Source organism: Telopea speciosissima, chromosome 10 (assembly GCF_018873765.1).
Source record: "Telopea speciosissima isolate NSW1024214 ecotype Mountain lineage chromosome 10, Tspe_v1, whole genome shotgun sequence".
Lineage (NCBI taxonomy): Eukaryota > Viridiplantae > Streptophyta > Magnoliopsida > Proteales > Proteaceae > Telopea > Telopea speciosissima.
This window is the reverse complement of record NC_057925.1, coordinates 14,380,198-14,400,459: the sequence shown is the minus strand read 5'-3', so window position 1 is coordinate 14,400,459 and position 20,262 is coordinate 14,380,198. Positions and strand designations below refer to the sequence as shown.

The window sequence follows — 20,262 nt, the reverse complement described above, 5'->3', positions numbered from 1 at the left end:
ATTCGGGAGTTCCATGGATCAGTGTTCAACACATTAAAGTTCCTTCATTTATATTTTTATTCCTATCTTTATTGAGGAAATATAAAATGCGGCACCTCTAGAACAAAGTGTTCAATTCTACACATTGTTGAGAATGAATAATGATAAAAATAGGCTATTGCATATAAATAGAATAATTATAACAAACACGTAACAAGATTGTAATAATTAATTTAATTATATTAAATTGTGTTTGATGGATACATACATGAGATACATCAAATGTCAATAAATCCAATGCAGAGAGAGAGAGAGAGAGAGAGAGAGAGAGAGAGAGAGAGAGAGAGAGAGAGATATGAGTTTATACTTATTAAAAAAAAAGTTGAATGAGTTTATACATCTTTTAGAATCTCATCTCATCAAATAAAACCAAAATTATGGTGGAAGATATTATGAACCACACAATGTATCTTTTGTCAAGCATTATGCACAATACAAATTACTTTCATAGGCATAGCAGCCACTGTGATCCTTTTAGCATCAGAAAAATTATTCTTCCAACCAAACCAGCTCCTTAATTATAAACTATTAAGAAAATCCCTTTTTTTTGTTTTAATTTAAATAATTAAAACTGTTGTTGCCTCTCTTTAGAAAAATTCCTCTAACCTAGTTATTTACATACGACCATTAGTTAATCTTAGGTTATGTTTGTTCAATTTCACATTTTTAAATGATAAAAACAACTATCTTTATCATTCAAGAATGCAGAATCGACTTAGAATGCATTCCAAGGATGCATACCAAATACTATCTCAGTAAATGCCATTTTATTTTTTTTGGGTCTTCCTATGAATTTTTATCTGCTGCTGTAACTACAACGCTGTTGTACGCATCGTGCAGCACAGCAGCAATCATATGTGCACAGAGGGGCCCCACTGTGCACACACGACCACTGCTGCGATGCGCACAGCTGCGCTGCAGTTACAGCAACAGATAAAGATCTGTCTGCCAGCTATTTATGCTTAGAAGTCGTCTTTACCACAGTGTACACTCCTAACACTCCGCTGCTTGTCTTGGTTGCCGACAATCCCAAGCGTAGCTCATCCTTATTGGGTTTCCAAAGCTGCCAAAGTCACTTTCTTATCACATAAAGACGAGACATTGATGGTCCGAATCAAATTGAACACACACACATATAGAAAGAGAGAGAGAGAGAAAGAGAGAAGTGGGATTTACCTGGCAAGAACTAGGGCTATAAAAAAACCTAGGGATATTACATGATTCACTACCTCCTAATTTCATCTTCCAAATATTGTTTATTTATTGATGATCTTGTGCAATAACTACATCAAGGTCTATTACAAACATGTAATTGCTCCCCCTCCCGTGGAGGGAAGATCGTTTCCATCTTTCTTTCTACGCGGGAGTAATTGAGATTTTTTTCGACTTCATCCTCCGAGGCACATCAGGTTGCCACTGCCTAACGAGAACTAATCGCAGAGTATTCCTAAATACCTATAACTCTCTACATCAGGCTATTCACATCCGATGTAAAATTATTACTTCCCCACCCGTGATCCCAATAGTAATTACTAAGACCCCCATTGTTTATTTTGGGTCAAATCTACAAACTAAGATCTTTTTCCCAATTCCAAGACACCAAATTTCACAGATGTGGAATCTGAAATTCTGGACTCCCTTGAAACCCTAGCATTACTGTGTCTATTACAACTTCAAAAACTGAGATCCAAGAAAGCTATGTCCACATAGGTCTGCTAACCTAGCTGATCCTTCTACCATTCTTTTATCACCATCTTCTAAATATTCAGATCTAGCGAGAGAGAGAGAGAGAGAGAGAGAGAGAGAGATGAATCCATAGTTGTGCTATATAGATTTAGCCATAAATAAGTACAAAGTGAATAATCCATTAAAAGGACATGTAAATCTACAAAAGGAAACCAAGGACAAGAACTTTGAGTAAAATTTACCAAACTAGATTTAGCCATAAATAAGTACAAAGTGAGTAATCCATTAAAAGGACATGTAAATCTACAAAAGGAAACCAAGGACAAGAACTTTGAGTAAAATTTACCAAACTTACACAGAAGGGGTCGTCTCTCAGTAGTCAATATATAAAGTTTTCAAGCAACACAGAAGTGAAGTGATCATCAAAGGGCTCATCAACCTCATCAGATTTTCCTGGTAATGATGATTCCTGATAGCTTTCAATCTGATGAGGGACTTGAGGTTCATACTCATCATCTCCACTCTTCATAACTTCATCAACGGGAACTTTTTGAAGTCGTCCATCAACTGTGATTCTGCTCAAATCAGAATCTCTTCCAGTGAGTTCTTGAACCAAAGCCCTAAACTCAGATGCACTTGTCTTCACCTTCATAGGGTTAGAGATGTATACAACTTTGATGGGTTTTGATTTCTTCTTTGATTGAGACTGTTTGGAACACTTGATACCTTGATGAACACTGAGCTTATCCATTTCTTGGATTCCAAAGAAGGAGGGTTTGGCTTTTCTTCTTTATTTTTTTAAGGAAATGGGTTTCGTCCTTCCCTTGTTTAATAGAGCGTACGGAGGTAACTTTTGCAGGTTAAGAAAGTCTTAGTTTCGTGGAGGGAAGAGATAGAAGCGGAAAAGAGAGAGAAAAAGAGAAAGAGAGAGAATAATTTTGGTTTTCTTTATTATTTCAATAATTTAGGTTTAGGAGGTGACGTGGTTTCAGGAAAAAGCTGGATTTTAGATGTGATGATGTCATTCGTACTGCTTGTGATGGCGTCTAAAAATCCGACGTGGGATGTTATGAACCAACTGAGAGTTGGGGGCCTGCTTGGCTTGGCTTCGTGATAGGTTAAATATTCACCAATCGGGTTAGAGGCAAATACAGATGAGAGAGATGGTGGAGGACCGCAGGGACCATGTACACCTTGCTGTTGAACCATCGGTCTATCTATCACATTGTTTGGCTTATTCTGGAAAGTTTAGAACGGCAATCCAATTTTTTTTGTTGCATGTAAAAATTAAAAGAAAAAACTAAAAAAAACTGAAGGGAAAGAGATCATTCTCTGGGCCTCTAGAGTCTAGAGCCTGTATGCACGCTGGCTAAGGGAACGTATGTATAAGCATTGTCTTGAGCAGGATTTTTCATCTTTTCATGGGGGCAACATGGTATTTTTATGTATTTTTGTGTTTAGGCACAGGAACCACGCAGACCAAGCTACCGGGTAGCATTCTTTTCCCCAAAACGGAAACAATTGAATAGTATTGAACCACTTTGCCATGGACTCCACCCCCCAACAAAATATCCCCTTCAACACATTTCTAACAATACTACCCAGCTGAAGATCAAACCGACAAGAGCTAGGGGCAAAACACATCCTCCCCAAGGTCCTCAATCCACCCCACTGCGCAGCCAAAAATATCCAAATCGTCCCATCTTCTATGCATTTTTTAATGCAGAATCCCGTGGCAGTTGGGGATTCACAACCCCATGGCAGTCATGGAACTCCAAAGTTGGAATTGCCAAGGTTTGGGGAGTACATTGACAATTCGATCTCTCAAACAACTCTTCAAAACTAACCAGCCTGATATAATCTTTCTTATGGAAACTCGTTGCCCTTCACCAAAGGTATCTCGCCTAAAGCGCCAACTTCTCACATGTCTGGCTTCCACCAAGTCCCACCAATTGGAATTGTTGGAGGTTTATGTCTCCTTTGGCGCTCTGATATTTAATGTGAGATTTTGTTCTCAGACCCCCATACAATTGATGCAAAAATTATAGCTCTGAATTGCCCCATCTTTTACCACCTGTGTTTATAGTGATCCAATTCGCTCTCAACGTCATATAGTCTGGGACACCTTTACTTCTTTGGTAGGAATAGGTCTACTGATTGGATTTGTATGGGGCACTTTAACTTTCTCTTGTGGCACGAAAAGAGCAGATGGAACCATCGAGGCACTAGGGATATCCAATAATTTCGAGAGATGATTGAAGCTTGCCACCTTATGGACCTTGATAAAGGTGTCCAACCTAGATCCAAGGTTTAAAATGTTTGTGACTATGTTTCTTTTCTATCGTCTTCACACTTCTTCACCCAGTTCAGCCATTAAGGCTTCCAAAAACAGCTTCACATGCAGTGGACCCCACTGCGCGATCCTATGAAATCGCAGCTTTTGATGTACGAAACCTTCACCTGCTGTTTCAAGCCTTTGCCAAACACTTTTTAGGGACCCAAAATACTTCCAATATACATCCTCCATACTCGGATGCCACTATAACCATGTCAAATGGCCAAATTGCCCTTGACACTGTATAGAAGTCTGTTTGACCATTTCAACTCTTCCAACTCACCAAAAACCACTGCTGCATCATCAAAATGTCTAGAAACGTTGCCAACAATGACAACACAACTCCAAAAATGTTCCAATTGCCCAACAATCTCCCCCTTTGGAATTGTTGGCAACCCACATCCATATAACACCAAATATCGAGGCACTGACATACTCTCTGAGTTGTAGAGTTATACACATGGATTCTTATTCTTCTCCCCCTTTGACAACAAATACAAAGGGTGACTCTTCCTGCATGGCATCTCCCCCTATGCCCATACACACACTCCCCTTGCACCTGTACCACTTACTGTGCCTGTGGAGTGCAAATTCCAAGTTTTTCTCGCAATCTGTCAAATGTCTCCTTAGGGAGCGGTTTGGTGAATATGTCGGCTACCTGATCCTCAGTAGGAACAAACTCAACTCTCACCTCATTGGTGCCGACCTTCTCCTTCAAAAAATGATACCTGATGTCAATGTGTTTGGTCCTGGAATGTTGCACAGGGTTCTTTGAAATGTTGATAGCGCTCATGTTGTCGCACATAATAGCAACTGGTTCATCACCTTCAATGCCAAAATCAGCTATTTGCCTCTTCATCCATATAACCTGAGTGCAACTGGCTGCTGCTGCTATATATTTGGCCTCTGCTATTGACAATGAAATAGACTCTTGTTTCTTACTATGCCATGCCACCAAGCTTTTCCCCAAATAGAAAGCACCGCCACTAGTGCTTTTTCTGTCATCAATACTGCCGGTCCAATCTGCATCTGAAAACGCAGTAAGTGTAAAGTGGTCTGTCCTTGGGTACCATAATCCATAATCCATTGTACCTTTCAAGTACCTAAAAATCCGTTTCACTGCCAACAAGTGTGTCTCCTTGGGATTTGCCTGAAACCTGGCCACTAAGCAAACCGATTGCAAGATATCTAGTCTCGATGCCGTTAAATACAGTAGATTGCCTATCATTGACCTGTATAAAGTTTGATCCACCAGAGGTGATTCATCTGTCGAAGTCAGCTTGCATCCTACAACCATTGGGGTACCCACCGGTTTACTGTCCTCCATGTTGAATTTTTTCAACATCTCCTTTACATATTTCACCTGTGATATGAAAATGCCATTTTTCTTCTGGTTCACCTGCAAACCCAAAAAGTAGGACAACTCTCCTAACATGGACATCTCAAATTCGGTCTTCATCCTCTCTGCAAATTGCTTACAAGAGAGCCTAGAAGTGCATTTACTGCCTTAGCATCGTCTTCACACTTCTTCACCTAGTTCAACCATTAAGGCTTCCAAAAACAGTTTCAAAGTGGACCCCACTGCACGACCCTATGAAATCGTAGCTTTTGATGTACGAAACCTTCACCTGCTGCTTCAAGCCTTTGCCAAACACTTTTTAGGGACCCAAAATACTTCCAATATACATCCTCCATACTCGGATGCCACTATAACCCTGCCAAATGACCAAATTACCCTTTGACACTGTGTAGAAGCCTGTTTGACTATTTCAACTCTTCCAACTCACCAAAAACCACTGCCGCATCATCAAAATGTCTAGAAACGTTGCCAACAATGACAACACAGCTCCAGAATGTTCCAATTGCCCAACAAAAAAGATTGGTAATGGCAGCAATACCTCATTCTGGTTTGATAGATGGATTCCTTCTCTTTTGGGTAATCTTTCAACTGTTGCCACTTTTCCTTTAAACAAGGATAATAAGTTAATGTCAGTTAGTCATTTTAAACTTGGTACTGATTAGAATCTTGATCTTATAAAAAATTACATTCCTCCACATATCTTATCTCACATCCAACCCATCAAATTTTCTTTTTCTGAGGATCAATGGTGGTGTCTAAAAACCAAGAATGGAAAATTCACCACAAAAATTGCTGCTAAGGAATTAACGTCCATTTCTACAGATAATTCTGCTAATTTTATTGCTTGGTGGAAATTCTTTTGGAAACTTCAGATTCATCCTAAGTTTAAGATTTTCTTCTGGCGTTTGCTAAATGCAGGACTTCCTACAAAGGCCACTTTATCGAACTGGATCCAGATTGACTCTACCTGTGCTCTTTGTGAAAATGGTGTTGAATCTCTATAGCACCTTTTCCTTTCTTGTGATTGGGTTAAACACATCTGGGCAGCAGGACCATTGGGACTAAGGCTTGATTCGTTGAAATTTGATGAATTCAAACTCTTTTGTCGGTTTTTTTTATCTTCAACTTCGGTCTAATAAACATTTGGTGTCTTGGTTTTTTATTATTTTTATTATAACTTGTTATTATATTTGGACAATTAGAAACAAAGTGGTGGTTGGCTCAGGAAAGGCTGACCCATTGTGGGTTCTAAATGTTATCCACAAATGGATTTCGGATCAAAACTTAATCCCCCCCTCTTTTTCATCCCAGGATGTAATGGCACAAGATGTAGCGGTTTCTCTCAATATTTCTTCTTTTAACTTACCTACCTACGATTTTCCTGTCTTAATTTGTGCAGGATTCAGTTTGCCTGGACTAAGTGTTGCCGGGTGGTCCTATCTCATTTTGGTAGATGGCACTTTTAAGTTTTTTGATGCAGGGAAAATGCGGTACATGGAAGATTTGGCTACCTACATTTTTGCAATCCGTAAGGGATTAGACCATGCTGCCTGCATTGGGTTGAAGATTAAAGAAGTATGGTGTGATAACAAGTGGATCACTCAATCTCTTCCATCTCCAACCAAATGCCAATGGCCGTGGAACTTGTTCAAATACTTACTTCATATCTCAGAAATAGCCCAAGATTTGTATTTTAGGTTTAGTAAGGATACCCTATGTCTGACTATTGCCAAAAACTTGGCAAAAAATGCTTGTCATATAAATACTGTATCTTTTCTAACTGTTTAATATATGCTTTTCCTGTTTTTTCATCAAAAAAAAAAAAAAAAGAAAAGAAAAGTAAGACGAATTTTTTTTTTTGTAGATAAAGTAAGACAATTTGAATGACATTATACGATTGGATGTTGGAGGATAGAATTCCATTTACACCCTCGAGAAAAAGACTTGCTACACAATTAATGTTGGCCCCACCATGCACCAGTTTATTGGATTGATAGGTATAAACTATGAAATTACTTTTTGGGAAGCAGTTTTCTGTACGGGAGTGTGGCCTACGCTAGCACTCCCATGAGTCTTTCTCTCTCCTCCTTAAAACAAGGTGGCATAAGTGTCTTTTCACATGGGGAGGAGAGAGATAGACTCATGGGAGTGCTGGCGTAGGCCACACTCCCAGATAGAGATCTTTTTCCCTTACTTTTTAACCTTTAGGTGGCCCCTACTCCAGCACCAGCTTATATATCTTTTTGATATTTTCTAACCTTTGTAACTCATTTTCTTCCATATCTTTCTCTCATGTTGATCGTTCGGCTAAGTTTGGTCTATCCTGTATTGCTGCTAAATGTTGGTTTTCTTCTCCTTTTTGGTTGTTAGATTCTTTGAATCTGACCCCTTCTTGAATCAATTCATTTTTAATATTAAAAAAAAAAGGAGAAAGGGCATTGTAAAATAGGTACAACAATTTGTTGTCAGGCTGCATGCAACCTATGCATAAACACATGACCGTATAAAATGACCACCCCACTCTCCTGAAAATATCCCATCTTTGTTGATGTCCATGAACTCTCTCATTGGCCCCATGCTTGTGTAGGGGCCACGCAGCCTGACAACAATCTTTTGCCCATATAATTTTTAGAGACTTATTTGTTTGGGATTCTCTTTTGTATCCTATATTTGAAAGTAAAGAAATACATCCTTAGAGAGTAATACGGTCATTCAAAGCCATCTACTGATTTGTGTTTAATAACCTATAAACATTCTCTCTCTTCGATATTATCCTATAGGACAATGCATTCCATTTTGGATATCTCTTTCGACTGTGGTCAAACACTACAGTTGGATATAGAAAATTCTATTTATATGACGTGTTTTGAATATGAAAACCATTGTGTGATGTGTGTTAGGGTGTATTAACATTTGGTGTGAGGATAGACAGGTTTTGGGGGGAACCAGACCTCAAAGTCTCATTGACAAAGAGTCGCTACCTAAATTAGGGTCTAGGACCCTTACTAAAAATAAAACAAAATGATTCCATCTGAACTGATCCAATCCAAAGGTTGGGGTCCGTGTTAGATTATGGTCCAGGTAAGGTGTTAGGCAACTCGGTCCACCTAGTAAAAACTGAACTTTAGGTTGTATGTTTTTGGTTGAGCCTAATAGAGGTAAACAATATGCTAGGAAATCACACACAACAATTGCAAAAGGGGATGAATGGCATACTTGAATCCAGCTTAAGCTTGCAAGGTTAGTATGTTAGAATTTAAAGCACACATGATAATGTAGGGGGATACATCCTATGCTAACATGCTGGAGATCATTATACACATGCTGGAAATTACATATTTGCCATTCATAACACCATGACATGAAAAATTAGCAACATAAGGGATAAAGATGTGAAAATCATGGCAAACATGGAGTTAGACATTCTAATCATGGTAAACAACATATATAACATAAAAATTAATAAAAACAAATAAAATAAAATTCATGCATTAAAATTATAAAAATACCCTTGGTGCTAATCTAGCCTAGAAATGGTGAAAATTATGAAAAAGAGAGGGAGAATAGATTTAAAACCCAAAAATAAAGAAAAATTGGCTAAAGCAGCGATGAACTCTCTCAAGATAAGAAATCAAAACATGCTGAAAATAATCAAATCAAAAGATTCAAAATGTACTAATAGAGATGAAAACTCCAATAATGAAAATAAAGGAAAAACAGTGAAATCTATCCTAGTTTCAATGAAAAATCAAGGAAAATAGTATACTAATCCGAAAGAACCAAAAGAGGGGTTGGGGATACCTTTGATATAGGTCTAGCTCCTATTAAGCCTTCTTGCCAAAAACGGTCTTATGCTCATATTGGATCAGTGTTCAACACATTAAAGTGCCCCCATTTATATTTCCGTTCCAATCTTTATTGAGGAAATACAAAATTTTATTACTCTAGAGTAGAGTATCCAATTCTGCCAATAGTTGAGAATGAATAATGTAAAAATGGGCTATTACACATAAATAGAATAATTATAATAAACACATAATAATAAACTTAATCATATTAAATTATGTTTGATGTACTCATACATCAAATGTCAATAATTCCAATGCTTTTCTCGATTAAGAGAAAAAATCTTTGAAAGAGAGAGAGAGAGAGAGATAATGTATAAGTTGAATAACTTTATACATCTTTTAGAATCTCATCTCATCAAATAAAACCAAAATAAATAGTGGAAGATATTATGAAACAAGTTGCACAGAAAGATACAATGTATCATTTGTCAAGCCTTACGCACAAAACAAGTTATTCTCCCAACCAAACCAACCCCTTAATTATAACCCATTAAGAAAACCTTTTTTTTTTCTTTTTTATTTTTAATTTAAATAATTAAAACTGTTGTTGCCTCTCTTTAATATCCCACATGTAATGGAGGCATCACAGCAGTGGTCTATTACCTTAGCAAAATTCCTATAACTTAATTGAGTTTGTTACATTAGCAATGGTCTCTTAGGTTGTGTTTGTTCAATTTCGTATTTTTAAGTGATAAAAATAACTATCTTTTTTGCTAATGATCAGCAATGAAATGTATTAAAAGGAAAAAGAATACAAAGGATTAAAGTCCAGGCATCCCCAGACAATTACAAACACAACGATGGGACTAAGACACCCCACCCAAACTATGCAAAGAGCGCACAAACAGGCTAACCAAATCTAAATCTCTGGCGCCCTAAAGCATCATCTAACAACCAACCATTCATAGGGGCCGGAATATCCGAGTTCCAAGTAAAAGAACAAACACCCTTAGCCGAGAACTTGGCTAAGAAATCAGCTACTGGATTTGCTTCCCTGAAGCAATAACTAATCTTCCATTGAATAGAGTTCAAGAATGGAAGGAGAGAAAGCCAAAACTGCCGCACCTTCCAAAGAATAAGTCAAGCTTGGAATGCCATCAGGACAGCCGAGGAGTCGCACTCAATCCACAACTGACAAACACCCTTCTCCTTAGCAAGAAGATATCATGTAAGATAGCCCAAAATTCTGCGATAAAGATAAAAATAACTATCTTTATCATCCAAAAATGTGAAATCAACTTAGAATGCATATCAAACACTGCCTTAATAAATACCAGTTTATTTTTTAGTGGGTCTTCCTACTGTTTATGCTTAGAAGTCGTCTTTATCACAGTCTTGGTTGCCGACAAGCTTAGCTCATCCTTGTTGGGTTTCCAAAGCCGCCATAGTCACTTTCTTATCACATAAAGACGAGACACTGATGGTCCGGATCAACATGAACACACACACATAGAGAGAGAGAGAGAGGGTGGGATTTACCTGGCAAGAACTAGGGCTATCTATAAAAAAAACCTAGGGGATCACCTCCTATTTCATCTTCCACACATTGTTTATTTATTGATGATCTTGTACAATAACCAAATCAAGGTCTACAACACAGACAAGTAATTGCTCCCCCTCCACGCGGGAGCGGAGATCGTTTCCACCTTCCCTTCCATCTGGGGATAACCGAGATCTTTTCTGACTTCATCTTTCAAGGCACATCAGATTACCACACCCTGACAAGAACTAACCGTAGAGTATTCCCAAATACCTATAACTCTCTACATCAGGCTATTCACATCCGATGTAAAATTATTACTTCCCCACCCGTGATCCCAATAGTAATTACTAAGACCCCCATTGTTTATTTTGGGTCAAATCTACAAACTAAGATCTTTTTCCCACTTCCAAGACACCAAATTTCACAGATGTGGAATCTGAACTTCTGGACTCCCTTGAAACCCTAGCATTACTGTGTCTATTACAACTTCAAAAACTGAGATCCAAGAAAGCTATGTCCACATAGGTCTGCTAACCTAGCTGATCCTTCTACCATTCTTTTATCACCATCTTCTAAATATTCAGATCTATAGAGAGAGAGAGAGAGAGAGAGAGAGAGAGAGATGAGTCCACAGTTGTGCTATATAGATTTAGCCATAAATAAGTACAAAGTGAGTAATCCATAGAAGGACATGTAAATCTACAGCAGGAAACCAAGGACAAGATCTTTGAATAAATTAAATTTACCAAACTTACTCTGCACCAAAGTTTCTGATAACTTCTCTACCTGAAGGGGGCTCTCAATCAATATATAAAGTTTTCAAGCAACACAGAAGTGAAGAGATCATCAAAGGGGCTCATCAGCCTCTTCAGATTTCCCTGGTAATGACTACTGATAATTTTCAATCTGATGAGGAACTTGAGGTTCATACTCATCATCTCCACTCTTCATAACTTCATCATCAGGAACTTTCTGAAGTCCATCAACTGTGAATCTTCTTCCATAACAAACACATAATAAGATTGTAATAATTAATTTAATCATATTAAATTGTGTTTAATGGACACATACATCAAATGTCAATAAATCCAATGCACAGAGAGAGAGAGAGAGAGAGAGAAAGAAAGAGAGAGAGTTTATACTTTAAAAAAATAAAAAAGTTGATGACTTTATACATCTTTTAGAATCTCATTTTTTTTTTGTTAAAAGATAATTTGTATTAAAAAGGGGAAAAAGAAAGAATGCAAAATAAACTGGAAAAACAACAACATCAACAAAGCAACAAACAGATTGGTAATCAAATCCCACCTTCGGCAAAGCCTTCGACATGAATGAATACCCCCACTAAAATAGAAATTAAAAAGATAGTGTTAAGAGCTAATTGAAGCGAAATCTTGATCTTCGTTGAGCGTCCAACTCCAATTCCAAATTCATCAAAGGCAGCCAATTCTCAACTGGTAAAGAGAACTCAAATCTGGCAACTGAATTAGCCAAAAAATCTGCTATCAAATTGGCTTCGCGAAAACAATGAAAAAGCATCCATTCCACAGAGTTTAGAAAAGGAAGAATTCCCAACCAACGCTGCCACATCTTTTAGAATCTCATCTCATCAAATAATTAAAACCAAAATTATAGTGGAAGATATTATGAACCAAGTTGCACAGAAAGATACAATGTATCTTTTGTCAAGTATCCACAATACAAATTACTTTCATAAACGAGTCAACAAATTACATTAGGGTAAAAGGTACCTTCTCACCGTCTGATGCTCAAAGACACACCAATAGAAGGGCTTTTTGGAAATGCTAATTAAACTCATAGACATAGCAGCCACTGTGATCCTTTCAGCATCATAGAAATTATTCTCTCAACCAAACCAGCCCCTTAATTATAATCCATTATGAAAACCAAGAATGCATACCAAACACTGCCTTAATAAATACCAGTTTATTATTTTTGGGTTTTCCTACTGTTTATGCTTAGAAGTCGTCTTTATCACAGTGTTGCTTGTCTTGATTGCCGACAATCCCAAGCGTAGCTCATCCTTGTTGGAATTCCAAAGCCGCCAAAGTCACTTTCTTATCACATAAAGACGAGACACCGATGGTCCGGATCAAATTGAACACACATAGATAGAGAGAGAAAGAGAGGTGGGATTTACCTGGCAAGAACTAGGACTATAAAAAAACCTAGGGGGATTACATGACTCATTTCCCCCTAATTTCATCTTCAACATATTGTTTATTTGTTGATGATCTTGTGCAATAACTAAATCAAGGTCTACAATACAGACAAGTAATTGCTCTCCCTCCACGTCGGAGTGGAGTTGTTTCCATCTTCCCTTCCATGCGGGGATAACCGAGATCTTCTCTGATTTCATCTTCAAAGGCACATCAGATTGCCACACTCTGACGAGAACTAACCGTAGAATATTCCCAAATACCTATAACTCTCTACATCAGGCTACTACATTCGATGTAAAATTATTACTTCCCCACCCGTGATCCCAATAGTAATTACTAAGACCCCCTCTTACCATTTATGTCTTCGTCCGATTAGGATGGTGTATATCTTGTGCATATTCATAGGAGATTCTTTGGAGATAATTTAGCATAACCAGCTTTGTATCCTTATCACCTTACCTGTAACTTTCCCTTCTTATCTCTGTAAATCCCTATATACTGATTACACTCATTAATACATTCAAACTAAGCCAATTACGGCCAAACAGTCTTCAGTTTATCAACTTAACATGGTATCAGTTTAGGTTGATCCTCCTCTTATCATTTTTCATTCTCGTTCTCCTTCATCACCTTCATAGGCAATCCCATTGATCCTGTGGGTGCCACTGCCGTCGCTGCTACTGCCCTTCTAGCTCCGCTGTCGGTGACTTCTCCCTATTTCTTGCACTCGTCCAATCAACCCAATGCCTCCCTGGTTACACCTGCTCTTGATGGGAATAATTTCCCCACTTGGCACAGGGCTATGACCATGGCTCTTGAAGCCAAACATAAGATCTCTTTCATTGATGGATCACTGCCACGACCTGCTTCAACTTCTACCGATCTCCCTCATTGGATCCGGTGTAATAGCATGGTCCGATCATGGTCGTCCACTCAACGATTCCCACAATCGCCCACAGCATTCTTTGGTTTGATTCGGCTAGGGATGCTTGGCTCGATCTGCACACTCGATTTTCTCAGAAGAATGCGCCTTGTATCTTTGAGATACCCCACGCCATATCCACTCACAGCCAAGGCCTGGACTCTATCTCTGCTTATTATACCATGCTCAAAGGGCATCATGATGAATTGTCTTCCTATCATACCTTCCCGGCCTGCACTTGTGGCTCGATTGCTGAACTCAATGCCATCTCAGATTCAGATTATTTGATGGATTTTTTGCAAGGGTTAAATGACTCCTATGCGGCTGTACACAGCCAGATACTTCTCATGGATCCCTTACCGTCCGTTCCAAAGGCTTATTCTTTATTATTGCAAGAAGAGCGCCAACGCTCCATCCATACCATTGCTACTGCCACGCTTGATCATGCTGCCATGGCTACTAATTCGAGGGATCTATCTGCATCTTCAGTTCAGCGCTCCAAGCCCCATTATCATTGCACTCATTGCAACATGAATGGCCATACTGAGTCTCGTTGCTTCAAGAAGCATGGTTATCTTGACGGCTGGACTCCTTACCAACCCAAGCGCACTGGTAATGGTAACCATGGCCAGTTCCACCCTCGTGGTCCTCCTATGGCCGTTGCTGTCTCTACTGCTCCAGAACCGAGTTCATCACAGGCACCAACTTTAACTTCAGCCTAGATTCAGCACCTTTTATCATTACTTCCTCCTGGTAACACACATCCCCCCGGCCAACCTCGCAGCTAACTGTTGTTTCCATACATCTTTGGGCTCTAATCCGTGGATTTTGGATTCTGGAGCAACTGACCATATTGCATCAGATTCCACTTTATTTTCTGATATTGTGCCTCATTCCCGCCCCATCCCCATTATATTACCTAATGGTACCCAATCCCCTATTACCCACATTGGTTCTGTTTCTCTCACACCCTCTCTTGTTCTTAAAAATGTTCTCTATGTTCCGTCTTTTCGCTTCAACCTTTTATCTATTCCTAAACTCACCATTGCTACTAAATGCCATGTCACATTTTCTCATGATTTGTGCATCTATCAAGACCCACGCTCGAAGAGGATTTTTGCGACCGGTAAACGCCTTGGTGATCTTTACTTCTTGGACCGCCCTTCACCACCTCTTGTTGCTGCTGTTGATTCCACCTTCGACCTTTGGCATTGTCGCTTGGGTCACCCTGGTTATTCTCTTGCCTCTTCTTTAAAGAATTTGGACTCTGAAATTTTTTTTAAGAAATGTTTATGTCATGTTTGTCCATTGGCTAAGCAAACTAGATTACCATTTTCTAATAGTTCAATTTCTACTACTGCTTGCTTTGCAATGCTCCATCATGATGTTTGGGGACCATATCGCACCACCACTTTATCTGGTGCTCGTTTTTTTTTTAACCATTGTGGATGATTATTCTCGTGGAACATGGCTTTATTTAATACAGTTTAAATCTGAAGTTAATACCCTTATCCAATCCTTCTTTGCTATGGTTAGTACACAATTTGGGAATCCAATTAAAATATTAAGAACAGACAATGGGTCTGAATTTTTCAATGCCCCTACCATCACCTTTTTAGCTACCCATGGGGTTATACACCAATCTAGTTGTGTTTCCACCCCTCAACAAAATGGGGTGGTAGAACGCAAACACCGCCACCTACTCAACATTGCTCGTGCCTTACGTTTTTAGGCCCATTTACCACTTAGTTTTTGGGGCGACTGTGTTTTAACAGCTGCGTACTTGATAAATCACCTTCTGACACCCGTGCTTAACGGTAGGACCCCTTATGAACTCCTCTTTGGCACCAACCCCCCACTTTCCCACTTGAGGGTGTTTGGCTGCCTCTGTTTCGCTCGCAACAGCTCCATCCAACACAAGTTTGATCAACGGGCCTCCCCGGGAATGTTTATAGGTTATCCATTTGGACAAAAGTGGTATCGTATTTATGTTTTAGCAACTGCAAAGATTTATGATTCTCGTGATGTAATTTTCCATGAAACGGTTTTTCCATTTCAAACAACTGGCATTTCCCCACCTTCCCCAGTGCTACCTCTACCCCTCCCTGACCCTGATGACATGCCATCTTACCCACCTATTTTGCCCACACCTGATCCTGTTGAGGCACCAGTTGTTGCTTCCCCACCTCCCACGGTCCCCACTGTCCCCATCTCTACTCGTCCTCAACGTACCTGCCAGCCCTCTGTTCGGTTACGGGATTACCATTGTGAATTTACCCGCCCTCAAAGGTCTTCTTCGACCATGCTCTCAGGTACATCTCATCCCTTGGTCAATTTTTTGCAATATACTCGCTTTTCTTCACCCCATTTTGCTTTTCTATCCTCCTTGTCTAACATTACAAAACCAACTACCTTTACTGAGGCAATGAAATTCCCACAATGGCGTGATGCGATGCAGACCGAAATATTGGCCCTATCTGAGAATCAAACTTAGTCCCTTGTTCCTTTACCTGCTGGCAAGAAGCCGATTGGTTCGAAGTGGGTTTTTTAAAATCAAACAGCATTCTGATGGTTCGATTGAGCGTTACAAAGCCTGCTTAGTTGCCAAGGGCTACACCCAAATCAAGGGCCTTGATTACCATAATACCTTTGCCCCCGTGGCTAAACTTGTAACTGTGCACACTTTGCTTGCCTTAGCCTCTGTAAAAGGCTGGTTATTACAACAGCTGGATGTCCATAATGCATTCTTACATGGGGACCTCGACGAGGATGTCTAAATGATGCCTCCACCTGGATTTTGTTGTAAGGGGGAGAACCTAGTTTGCAAGCTTCACAAGTCTCTCTACGGCCACAAGCAGGCTTCCCGCCAGTGGTTCTCCAAGTTTTCCACTGCTCTTCTAGAATTTGGATTCTCTCAATCCCAGGCCGATCATTCTTTATTTATTCTACGGCGTCACAATGCTTTTGTCTCATCGTTCTTTATGTCGATGACATTGTCATTACAGGTTCTGATGCTTCTTTAATCGCTGATGTGAAGACCTTAATCAGTCAGCGGAAATCAATTTAATGAGGCCTTCTCTTCATGGCTCACCCTTGTCTTTGCTTACCCTTCCTCCCACAGGAGTGCTTGGCTGGCTATCGCTGCAGTATCGGGAAGCCATCCCCGACTAACAGCAACTGATGACCGCCTTCTTGTGCTACAGATGCGTTGGTTTGAAAAGTAGTTCCATATCTTGTTCATCTTGATTCAACGCCCCCGGGAGGGGCTTTTTTTTTTTTTTTTTTCGGTATGCTGCTCCGCGAGCAAGGAGTGCCACGCACAAGCGGAGCAAGAAAACATCACTCAACTCAACAATGGATATTCATATCCTTTCGCATCAAGGATCTTGGGCCCTTAAAATACTTCTTAGGCATTGAGGTGGCATGTTCTTCCTCTGGTATCTGTTTATCCCAGCGTAAGTACGTGCTCGATACATTGGCTAATAGTGGGCTGATTGGCACTCACCCTACTGACATACCCATGGAGCAGAACCTTCACTTAACTGACTCCAACGGTGAATTATTGGCTGATCCATCTATATATTGCCGCTTCGTTGGACGCTTGATATATCTCACTGTTACTCGGCCTGATATTGTTTACACAGTCAACATTCTCAGTCAATTCATGCACCAGCCGCGCCAACCTCATTTGGACGCCGCCCACAGGTTATTACGGTATCTCAAGGCTACCCAGGGACAAGGCATTTTTTTGCCTTCTGCTAGTTCCCTTCAATTAACAGGTTACTGTGAATCAAACTGGGCGACTTGTCCCATGACTCGACGCTCCATGACAGGATACTGTATTTTTTTGGGATCCAGTCCAATTTCTTGGAACACAAAGAAACAAACAACGGTTTCTTATTCATCTGCAAAAGCTGAATATTGAGCCATGGCTGTAGCTACTTGTGAGATCACCTGGATAACTTCCCTCCTACATGATCTTGGTGTCACCCCTACTACTCCGACACCATTATACTGTGATAATCAGGCAGCCCTTCACAGAGCTTCCAATCCAGTTTTTCATGAACGTACCAAGCGCATCGAAATTGATTGCCATGTGGTTCGTGAGAAACTCCAAAAAGGATTATCACAACCCACCAAGATAGCTAGTGCCGCACAGATTGCAGACTTATTCACTAAGTCACTTGGTCGTGAGCAATTTCACCTACTCTGTTCCAAGTTGGGCGTTTGTAACCTACACGCTCCACCTTGAGGGGGAGTCTTACCATATACGTCTTCATCCGATTAGGATGCTATATATCTTGTGCATATTCATAGGAGATTCTTAGGAGATAATTTAGCATAACCAGCCTTGTATATTTATCACCTTACCTGTAACTTTCCCTTCTTATCTCTGTAAATCCCTATATACTGATTACACTCAATACATTCAAACTAAGCCAATTACGGCCAAACAGTCTTGAGTTTATCAACTTAACACCCCCATTGTTTATTTTGGGTCAAATCAACAAACTGAGATCTTTTTCCCACTTCCAAGACACCAGATTTCACAGATTTGGAATCTGAACTTCTGAACTCCCTTGAAACCCTAGCATTAATGTGTCTATTACAACTTCAAAAACTGAGATCCAAGAAAGCTATGTCCCCATAGGTCTACTAACCTAGATGATCTTTAAACCATTCTTTTATCACCTTCTTCTAAATATTCAGATCTTGAATATGAGAGAGAGAGAGAGAGAGAGAGACGAGTCCATAGATGTGCTATATAGATTTAGCCATAAATAAGTACAAAGTGACTAATCCATTAAAAGGACATGTAAATCTACAAAAGGAAACCAAGGACAAGAACTTTGAGTAAAATTTACCAAACTTACACAGAAGGGGTCGTCTCTCAGTAGTCAATATATAAAGTTTTCAAGCAACACAGAAGTGAAGTGATCATCAAAGGGCTCATCAACCTCATCAGATTTCCCTGGTAATGATGATTCCTGATAGCTTTCAATCTGATGAGGAACTTGAGGTTCATACTCATCATCTCCACTCTTCATAACTTCATAAACAGGAACCTTCTGAAGTCGTCCATCAACTGTGATTCTGCTCAAATCAGAATCTCTTCCAGTGAGTTCTTGAACCAAAGCCCTAAACTCAGATGCACTTGTCTTCACCTTCATAGGGTTAGAGATGTATACAACTTTGATGGGTTTTGATTTCTTCTTTGATTGAGACTGTTTGGAACACTTGATACCTTGATGAACACTGAGCTTATCCATTTCTTGGATTCCAAAGAAGGAGGGTTTGGCTTTTCTTCTTTTTATTTTAAAAGAAATGGGTTTGTCCTTCCCTTGTTTAATAGAGCGTACGGAGGTAGCTTTTGCAGGTTAAGAAAGTCATAGTTTCGTGGAGGGAAGAGATAGAAGGGGAAAAGAGAGAGAAAGAGAAAGAATAATTTTGGTTTTCTTTATTATTTCAATAATTTAGGTTTAGGAGGTGACGTGGTTTCAGGAAAAAGCTTGATTTTAGATGTGATGATGTCATTCGTACTGCTTGTGATGGCGTCAAAAAATCCGACGTGGGATGTCATGAACAAACTGAGTTGGGAGGCCCGCTTGGCTTGGCTTCGTGATAGATTAAGTATTCACCAATTAATCGGGTTAGATAGAGAAATGGTGGAGGACCGCAGGGACCATGTACACCTTGCTGTTGGACCATCGGCTCTATCTGTCACATTGTTTGGCTTCTTCTGGAAAGTTTAGAACGACAATCCAAATTTTTTTAAGGGAAAATTACATCATTAGCTACTTTTGGGTTTTCATTTACAAAACTGTCCACTTTGTGTTTGAGTTAACAAAAATAGGCAAAAACAAGTTTAGTTTTACAAAACTAGACATAACATTGACTCTCCTTCCTTCCTCGGCAGGTCTCCCCTGAAAAAATCTCTTTTTTTTTTCCCTCTGTTACATGGGGTAACAGAGAATGGCGGTGGCTAGGACAAGGGTAGGGTTGCAAGGAATGGAGGATGTCTGACGAGAAGGCAATGACAGGGGTAAAAATGTCTAAAAGAGTAAGTGTGGGAGGGAGAGATACTATTTTGTCTAGTTTTGTAAACCTTAACTTGTTTTTGTCTATTTTTGTTAACTCAAACATAGGGTGGACAGTTTTATAAATGAAAACTCAAAAGCAGCTAATCATGTAATTTTCTCTTTTTTTTTTATCGCATGTAAAAATTAAAAGAAAAAAAAAATTAAAAACACCGAAGGGAAAGAGATGCTATGTGGGCCTGTAGAGTCTGTATGCACGCTGGCCAATGGGAGCTCATGCGTAAGCATTACTCTGAGTGGGATTTCCACCTTTTCATGGGGCAGCATGGTACTTTTATGTGCTTTTGTGTTTAGACGCAGGAGTCATG

The 20,262-nt window shown here is 39.5% G+C and overlaps 1 protein-coding gene across 1 annotated transcript; it reads right to left on the bottom strand.

Annotated features, from left to right (window-relative positions):
- Positions 1–18,754: 18,754 nt before the first annotated feature.
- On the bottom strand, positions 18,755–19,159 carry LOC122643306 (sigma factor binding protein 1, chloroplastic-like). The gene has a single exon (XM_043836940.1). It carries the CDS (start codon positions 19,124–19,126, stop codon positions 18,755–18,757), a length of 372 nt encoding a protein of 123 aa, XP_043692875.1. The 5' UTR covers positions 19,127–19,159.
- Positions 19,160–20,262: the final 1,103 nt, after the last annotated feature.

What these genes read in the sequence shown, in the direction of transcription:
- LOC122643306 (XM_043836940.1), bottom strand. Translation starts at nt 19,126, where the DNA reads ATGGATAAGCTCAGTGTTCATCAAGGTATCAAGTGTTCCAAACAGTCT.